The following is a 9,409-nucleotide window of genomic DNA, read 5'->3' on the forward strand; positions in this document are numbered from 1 at the left end:
AATGCAATCCAAACGCAACCTAAGTTTGTACTCGACTTATTTATGATTTGCAAATAGTTTGAGATGTTAGCTTGAATTTCACTCGACATTTTAGCTTAGAATGAGCTTCAAGTTAGTTCAATTTTAATTGACGTTGGAATATTTTTATAATTTTACTCGACCTTTTCAAGGGATCCACCGAGCAATCGAAATTAATAAATGACTGCTGGAGTTCAACTCGCAGACTGAATTCTGATTCGACCGGCTCACAAACGCCCTACTCACAATTGATTTCAATATATTGTATCTTTTAATAAGATATAATATATATAAATTAAATTAAAAATATATTCATAATATAATTGAATAAATTTTTATAAATAATTCCTTGTTCAAATAAATCCCTGGTATTTCCATGTGAAATGTTATTTTTTAAAATTTTTGTTAAAAAATATATTATAATGACTTGATGCATATAATATTTTAAAAAAATAAAGAGCATTTAGATTGAGTATTGTTTAAAATAATTATTATAATATTTTTTATAATATAATGTATGTGAATAAAAAAATATTTAAAAATATAAAAAAATTATGAAATATATTTATGATGCAAGTAAAATGACTAGAAAATGTATCAACAAAAAACATAAAAATTCTTTAAAAAAATGACTTTCTAAACAAGGTGATGCAATTAAAATTTTTACTTAAAACTTCATATTTCAAATATTGGGATTTATCTACAAAGTCTTGAGTATCATACAATTTCATGAAGTAAAAGCTTGGCCCATTTGAATTGCATTTTTTATAATTTTCTATAAAAAAAATTAATATAATAATTTAATATAATTAAAAATAATAATAATAAAATATAATCACAAAAATCAACACAATTTTTGACAGAAGATAACAATCCAAACAGGGTTAATAAACAAAAAAAAAAAAAAAAAACCACGTTGGAGTGGTATATATAATTTGCGGCTCGAAATGTTTTCTGACATAATTGATGTGTTCACCCTTCTACCTTTTTTCCCCTCTTGAGCCGTACGTCATATGACAAAGGTCCAGTTTACCTTACATGGAGATTCCAGTAGGTTAAAGATTTGTTGACCCTTTGAAGAAAAGGCAGAAAGTTTGCAAAAGGCACAGGAAAAGTCTGTACAATAAAAAAACATCTTCACTTTCTTCATGAAAAGAACAGAAGTAGCAGCAAAAGAGAGCACAATGCCCAGAAAAGAGCGAAAAAGAAAGCCATCAACGAATTTCTAAGCTAAGCTGAGCTGCTGCCCAGATGGTCATATTTTACATTTTCTTCCTTCTGCTTCTTTTTCTCTCTATTATCAGTTGCCTTGTCTCAAGTCTTGTCTCCAACTCCACCTTTTCTACCATCTTCTCATAATGTCATCTACTAGGTTACTGAATATTCTATGCTCTGTTAGGTGCCAAAAAAACCCCATGTCAAAAGGGTCATTCCATTTGTGATTAGTAGTAAGTTTTAGTTCCAGCAGCTTTACTACCACTTCCAACTTCAGAGTTCAGAGCCCCAGCAAAATGTAGTAGACTAGAGTGATTGGTAGAGCTATTAACATCCCAAATATAACCCTGCGATAATCACATTCAGGAACAAGATTAAACATCTTTCATTTCTATCACAGATTTTTACTGTTCTATTGATCTAGCATCGAAAAGAAAATGCAACTAACATTGTGCTCAGTATGTCTGGATGAACGTTGTACTCCTTTGCAAAGACAAAAGGAACAATTCCCTGTGGAAGAGCAGCCTGAAAATACAATGAAGACGTATAATTCATTCATCATATATCTATTCAACTGGATATGCCAAATTAACAGCCAAAAATTTGATGCTATTTCCTGATCTTTAACCTGAACAACGGCAATGTGCAACAAGACGCCTCGCAATCCAACCGCGATTGAGGAAGCAGCCATGACAGCAGGTCCGGTGAGGAAGCGAACCGCCATTGAGAAAGCAGCAACTGTTTTTCCACAGGCAATGATTTTGGGCTGCAAGGCCATGAATAAACCTGCAAATCCATTGAAGAGTTGAAAACTCTGATGCAAAATAGGTTGACTTTCAATCCCAGTTAAGTCATTTCCGTTATAGCAAGTCATTACCAAGACTAAACATGGCCATTCCAAGACCAGCATCAGATAGTATGGAAATGGATTTGGCAATTATTGCAGGCATTTGTATACCCCACCTAGCATGATCAAGGGAAATGATGTGAAATCAACTCACCTACCATAAAAATAAAGTCAACTGAGTCAAGAAATTTACTATATGAATTACCTGAATGAGACCAGGGACCATGTCAACCCAAATAGACTGGAGTAAGTGTTGGGATTCCTAATGAGTTTCCTCCAGACCATTATCAAAATTAGTCTGGTCATGACACTAGCAGGGGGCATAGCAGTTGCCTTGATGTCTTGAGCGCTGGCTTTGGGATGGAGCTCAGCTGTGGAGCTTGAACCAAGCTTGGACAATACTGGCCCTTCACGGTCATCTCCATTTGCTCCTGGTCTGTTTCCAAAGCTAAATTCATCTCTTCCAAAATCATCATAATCTACACAAATATACAAAAAAAAAAAAGATAAAAGAATAATCAAATCAAATCAAATCAGAAGCTATGCTACCCTCAAAGAAATGAGAGTAACATAAAGTGAAACATATAGGCTGGATTTTTTGTATCATTAGGAAAGTAGGTGAAATGCTGAAAGTAAATGACATTAGTGGAAGCATGTCCCTAGAGAAAGACAAATGAGACCAAAATTTGAGGGACTGAGCAACAAAAAGCAACGGCAACAAATAGCAGCCCATTCTAGAGAAGGGGAATTTGATAGGGGGAAACAAACAAACCCGACACTTCATCCACAAACCGATTAAAGAAACCTTCAATCTAAAAATAGATTTGAACAAGACAAATTAACTTACATCACATAGCATAAAATTCCAAGATAACAAATGGGAACACCTAAATCATTCCCAGAACCAAAACAAGACATCTAACGAACAACATGAAAATAGTCAAAACCATGAGCTTAACAATAGTATTGAAGCAGATTGGCAAAGCTCAAACCTTTTGGGTGAGCTCCAACTCCAAGATCATTTCCATAGTCTCCTCCCCTGAACACATGAATCCCTCCTTCAGAAACTGGTGAAGCACTTGAGCTCCAAACAAACATGTGAAGATCTTTGCCACCATCAGTCCCATTAGCCTTCTTTTTCGCCCCCGGACCGGATACTGGAGAAAATATTCCGGCACTAGCTGGAGCAGGGTACCCTGCATTTCCCTGTCCGCTAACCCCATTAGCTCTGGAGAGATTCCCAAAACCACCTAAACTATTCTCCTCATCAAAGTTCATGTTCCCAAAATTTGATTGCCTTGGACTGACATTGCTAGCATTCTTTCCATTTACCATGGAATAAAAATCAGTGTGATTAAAGCTTGAACCCCTTGGAGTTGGATTTCTTGATGACTGAAGAGAATATATCTCTGCATTAGTCAGGTTTGATGGTCTAGGAGTCATTGAAAGACCAGAATTAGGCCCATGAGATCTCCTTGAGAAGATTTCAGACCTTGAACTAGTGGATTTTCTCACAGTTACATGAAGCTTCCCGTCTTCACCAACCTCAGCTTCAGTCTGTAATGGCTCTTTACCATCCAAAGAGATGATATCGGAATCAACTTTGAACGAGATAATAGAGCCTGCAGTGTCTGGAAACTGCTCAGCAATGAGCATTCTTGCACCTCTGTACTCAAACAAGAAAAGCATCAATGTGTACCAAATGATGCATTGAAGCACAACTATTTGAACCATTAGGCTTCCTGAGGCATCACCATACATGCCCTTCAGCAGAGGAATCCCCATAACAAGTGTGTTAGGCAGTGTGGACAAAGAAAACAGAGTAATGGACCATTCAAGGGATCCTCTTGAGCTAGTCCTCGACCAGATAGCTAGAACAACAAGAACAATGATTTTCTGAAGAGTGTCAGCTGCTATGAACCTGTAGTTCATAGCATATGGATTGTTGGTAGATATGAAGTGAAAAGAAAGCAGAGGAACAGCAAAAAGAGCCACAAATCTATTGATCCCCGAACATTGGTCTGGGCTGAAAATTTTCCACCATCTCACTGATCCATAGGCTAAGATCATGGCCACATACAAGGGAACAACAGCAGTAAGAACATGGTAAAGGTCTGTGATGGTGATCATTTTTTCTCGTCTCCTGACGGGTTTTCCTGGGTTGCAAGCACAAGAAAATGAGATGATTCAGAAACCCCAGATGGGATTTTACAAGAAAGATTGAAACTTTCACTCAGTCTCCTCTTTTTCTTCAAGAACAAACTTAAAACATATAGCCTTCTCTTGCCGCTTTATGATGATTTATAAAAGTAGAAGATCAAGAGGGAACTAGTGAGTTATATCGAGGAAGATGCAATGGAGTTACGAGCTTGTTAAAAAGCCTAATGTTTCAATGCTGTGATGATGATGAAGCTAGCAGAAAGTATAAAGGTGATGGAACAGCCAGAAAATGGCTAGGAAGCTGATTTTCTGGCTTTCTGTGGAAGGGGGTCTTGGCCTTTTGGGTATAGAGCTAATAATTATAGAAAGCTAAGGCTAGGGATGGTAGAGGTTTTGTGTTAGTAGTAGAAGTAAATATTTATGGGAAATAAATGGCAGACAGAGAAATTAAGGCTAAAGCTTTTGTTTTGTTTATAGTCTTTTGATGATGGAGAAGACAGGGCTCTCCGTGTACACTTGCAAAAGCACTAATGTCTGATTTTGTGTATTTTTATGTGCAAGTATACTATATGAGACAAGCCTTTATATATATGTATCATAATTTTGGGGGTTAATTATTGTATACCCTAAAAGTATACACTTTCTCAGTTGTCTTAAAGAGTCAATCTGCCCTTGAGAAATAAATGAAACTTTTATCAGGTGAAACAATCCATCCAGCAATTTAATGAATCTGGTTTTGTCACTTGGAGACATAAATGTTCCAGTTAGAGGATGACTATATCCTTAATAATATTAAAGATTTGAGCAAAAGTGTCTAAAGGGAAATATCAAAAAAAGAAAGAAAGAAAGAACTTGTCCAAAAAAAAAAGAAAGTATAAGTATGGCTTAAATAAATCAACGAGTTAATAGAAAATTATCTATGCATTCAAACATACGTGTACATATTTCTATTGGAACTCCACAAATCATGTGTTTAGATTGTAAATTATTTGAGATATTTTTATTGTAACACTTTTTTTTGATATGATATATGTGAGATAAAAAGGTGATTGAAAAATGTGTTGATAATACAATCAAATCAATATGTGCAAATAAGGTGTAAATAAAGTGAAATAATCTTCAATCCAAACACGTTATGATCAGAATGAGGATATCACATTATAAAAACACACTCGAGTTTGGCTGCATGATTAATTCATCACATTGCAGAAAATCAAAAGTTCAAGTTGCAGGTATGTATCATGGATAATGAGGGGAAGGTACATACTTTTGAAGAGGGTTTTTTCATAATTAAACTTTGATATACCCAACAAATCATCTATTTGATCGATTATTATGTCATAATTCTTTACACCTAACGTGTGGTATAATTAACTCTCTCGAATTTAGTCCAATTGAGCATAATTATTTACATATTCTCATTTTTTTTCTAACATATAGCAACACATATACTAATTTTATTCTAACAGAAAAGGATTATCCTTAAGAACTATTTAAGATTATTACAGGAGATGATTAATCTAAATTAAACAAGTGTAATACTTCCCTCCCTATATTTTTTTACATGCAATTGTGCAGCAGTGAACACTGATTTTGTTAACCACTGAGCTAAACGCTTGTCTCCTGGTGGGGTGGGAGGTCAGGGGTTCAATCCTTGCCTCCCACCAAATTGTTTGCCCTCATGGACAATTCGGTTAGTCTCAACAAGTCTCCTTAGGAGCTGGTGTTCAGTGTTCGCAAGGATCCGAATCTTGTGGTTATTGTGTTCGGGGGAATGGGGCCTCTCCTTCCGGGGCGGAGTGGGATTAGTCGGACCCCGTAAGGATTGATCCGGATACCCACTCCGTCAGAAAAAAAAAAAAAAAAAAAAGAACACCTGATTTTGTCTGAGAGAGGGATTTTGATGATCAACTTGCCTTTGACAGGTCGATTTCAAATTTTCACTGCACGGGTTTATCATATTCATCTGATTTGCATCTATTTATAGGAACGTAAGGATAGTGGAGAAATTACGGGCAGAAAGATAATTTGACATTAATATTATTTTCTAGACATTATTATCTTCTAAATTATGACATTATTTAGAAGACTCTTCTAACATATTTTCTAGACACATTTCTAACGATTTTTCCGTTTTTCGGTAATCACTTTTCTATATTATTTTACATTTTTCATAAAATTCAAAAATACGATCTCTAGGTGTGAAAAAGACTTTCCAAACATTGTGCCATTACATCTATACAGATTTTCACGTGTATGCCAAAAGAAAAAGTGCGAGTATATGTACTGAGAGAAAACAACCTTTCCTTTTCTTTTTCTTTTTTTTTGACTGAAGGAAACAATTAGTTTCACTTTTTTAGAGAGAGAATAGAGGGGTATCAAATCTTAATCTAATAGCAAATGGGAAAAGCACTAAAGCACAGCATCAACTCCTCATTCTCTATAAAAGGAAAACGACCAGACAGCATTGGAGAGAGACGGGAGGAATGGTAAAGAACAAAAGGGAAAGAAAGGGAAAATACAAAAACCATAGGGACCAATAGCTGCTGCTGCAAAGTTGAGACTGGGAGAATAGAAAAAGAGGTAAAAGGACGCTAGAAAAGATTCTCTCCACTGTCTGTAATTTATTTAATTATCTTGTGCCGCGTTTGGGACTGCATTTGGGACTTAATTAATTATTTTTAGTGTTAGAAAAATTGCCTCCTTTTCGGTCTGTCGGGAGAAAATATTTCTTGTATGGACCCTACTTTTTGGTTTCTTGCTTTTTCTTCCCTGATATTACGTGAGATGAGAAAAACCTGAGAGCAGCAAAGTGAGATTTGGCACAAAGTTACTTTTGTCTGCTCTAAAGATTTGGACAGGCTGAGAAATTCGAATTCTAGGATATGTATCTCTGTTTGGATTGTAAATTATTTGAGATATTTTTACTGTAATACTTTCTGTGATGTGATGTATGTGAGATAAGAAGATAATTGAGAAGATAAAAATGTGTATTGAAAATTATAATGATGATGTAAGCAAATAAATTTTGACAAATAATCCTCTATCCAAACAAATTACAAATACTTACAAACACTTATGATTAAGGGTTCGAGACTTCTCACTTATAAATAAAAGAAATATATTGAAGAGAAGAACAAACACTTGTGACTAAACAAGTATCCGTTTAATCTCTCAGAACTAATATTCGTCTGCGTTTACTCCTAAATTTTAAGTACATTCACCTTTATTTTATAGGCGCTTGAAAATTTTTTTATAAGGCTGTGTTGTGTGTGTAGCGCAACGGATCTTCTGTCCCACACCCTGTGCCACTCTCTGTCCCACTTTTTATTATATTGCTATTTCTTCTTCATAAACATCATGTTTTAATTCTTTTTTATTTCCTTAAGATCCAATAACTATTAATTGAGTAATACACAAAATTTAACAAACTCAAAAAAATCAAAATGCATAAAAAAATGAGATTTTTTATGAATTTTCTGCTGTATTTTTTAATTTTCCATTATATATTACTTTTTTGAAGCTGTTGTATTTATTTTTTACTTAATTAATAGTTATTGAATCTTAAGGAAACAAAAAAGAATTAAAACATGATGTTTATGAAGAAGAAATAGCAATATAATAAAAAGTGAGACAGAGAGTGGCACGGGGTGTGGGACAGAAGATCCGTTGCGGTGTGCGTAGTTACCAAAATTATATAGCTTTTTGCTTCTGTTATTCTTTCCTGGTCAAGTGAAGTGGCTTTTGTATATGTTTCACCAATTCGTGCAAAAGTTGAATGAAGTGCTTTATCAATCATTTGCTTTCAAAGTTTCAAGTTGCATGTTTTCTACAAGTTCCCCATGAACTTTTTTTTTTTTGGGTTATAAATTTTTTCCAAAACTTATGAATTTCAGCACTATATACCCTCTGACTATTAATAATGTTTCATGATATACTCCAAATCTAAAACCTCTGGATTTAGCTAAGTAGTCACGGTGTCCCTCTTCCTCTTCAACTAACTTGTTCAATTTTTGTGCAAATTGAAGGTTTCTTTCTCCTTGTTTTCCTCACATTAAAGAAAGAAATTATAGATATGCATATATAAGTTTGTTGTAGAGGAAGAAAGGCATATTGGCCACTTAACTAAATCCATGAACAAGAATAACTTTTTAATCATTTAATTCCACTGGCGCTGACTTGATTGGAGTACATCAGGATGAATTGATATTTCAAGGGCATATAATGCTGAAATTGATAGTTTGCGAGGCACTTTGCAAGTGAAAGAAAGTTTAGTGGTCGGAAAGGTTTAGGATTTTAACAGCTATATTAAAGGCGCAGATTTGCATCCAATGGAAAATTTATCCTGTCATCTACACTATTGATACATTTTTAATAAATTGAGTTACAAGATTACAAGAACATTGAAGGATGTAGAGTGCTATTAGTTACCTTCTGTTCTAGACTGATGGTCCTAGTAACCTTATTATACAGCAAAAATTCTAAATGGCTATTGAACTTTCAGACTTAGGTTCTGTTTGATAACATAAAAAAATGCTGAATCTGAACTTTTTTAGACATTCAGATGTTTTGAGTGTCTGATAAATGAAAATTCATTTGCTGAACTTGTTAAGTAGTGCTGAACTTGTGTGTATTTTTTTCAGCACAAGAATCATAATTGAATGCTTACTTCTGATAAGAATCAATAGAATTACTTTAACTACCTTATCTTATCTACCAAATCTACTCTTATTTGTTAATTATGTTCAAAATTCTTATATAATTAAACAATCTAATATTCTCTATCTAATGATTTTCTATTTCTCTTTTCTCCCTTTTGAATGACTTCCACTTCTTCTCCATATTCCTCGTGTAATATAATTCATCTTTTATATTAATTTGATTTAAAAATAAATATTGTCATTTTCATACCTAACATTTTTAGCTAATTAAATAATACGTTATATTTCTTTTTTGGATGAAAAGATATAAGGGCAAAATTATCAAATTTAATTTATTAAGCATTCAGTTATAAATATTTATCAAATAATATAAATAAGTTTAGCATTAAAATTCAGATATTCATATATTTTTTTCAGTGCTTAAAATTCAACAAATTAATTGTTTTACTATTCAAATTTCAGAATTCAGACTTCAAAATTCAGATTCAATTTTATCAAACAGAACCTT

At 33.8% G+C, this 9,409-nt stretch overlaps 1 protein-coding gene across 1 annotated transcript; it reads right to left on the bottom strand.

Annotated features, from left to right (window-relative positions):
• Positions 1-1,278: 1,278 nt before the first annotated feature.
• Positions 1,279-4,360, bottom strand: LOC113692256 (probable auxin efflux carrier component 1b). The gene is made up of 6 exons (XM_027210644.2): positions 3,073-4,360; positions 2,286-2,559; positions 2,111-2,196; positions 1,862-2,019; positions 1,682-1,758; positions 1,279-1,580 (listed from the first exon to the last, which is right to left on the bottom strand). The coding sequence occupies exons 1-6, from the start codon at positions 4,208-4,210 to the stop codon at positions 1,514-1,516; spliced, it is 1,800 nt and encodes a 599-aa protein (XP_027066445.1). The 5' UTR covers positions 4,211-4,360; the 3' UTR covers positions 1,279-1,513.
• Between the last annotated feature and the right edge of the window lie 5,049 nt (positions 4,361-9,409).

Source organism: Coffea arabica, chromosome 6c (assembly GCF_036785885.1).
Source record: "Coffea arabica cultivar ET-39 chromosome 6c, Coffea Arabica ET-39 HiFi, whole genome shotgun sequence".
NCBI classification, from domain to species: Eukaryota; Viridiplantae; Streptophyta; class Magnoliopsida; order Gentianales; family Rubiaceae; genus Coffea; species Coffea arabica.

Bases quoted from the DNA above. Each gene is read 5' to 3' on its own strand.
- LOC113692256 (XM_027210644.2), bottom strand. From the start codon at position 4,210: ATGATCACCATCACAGACCTTTACCATGTTCTTACTGCTGTTGTTCCC. The intron at 2,560-3,072 runs GTTTGAGCTTTG...ATATTTGTGTAG, and splicing joins AGTTGGAGCTCACCCAAAAG to ATTATGATGATTTTGGAAGA. The intron at 1,759-1,861 runs GTTAAAGATCAG...TTGTATTTTCAG, and splicing joins TGCACATTGCCGTTGTTCAG to GCTGCTCTTCCACAGGGAAT.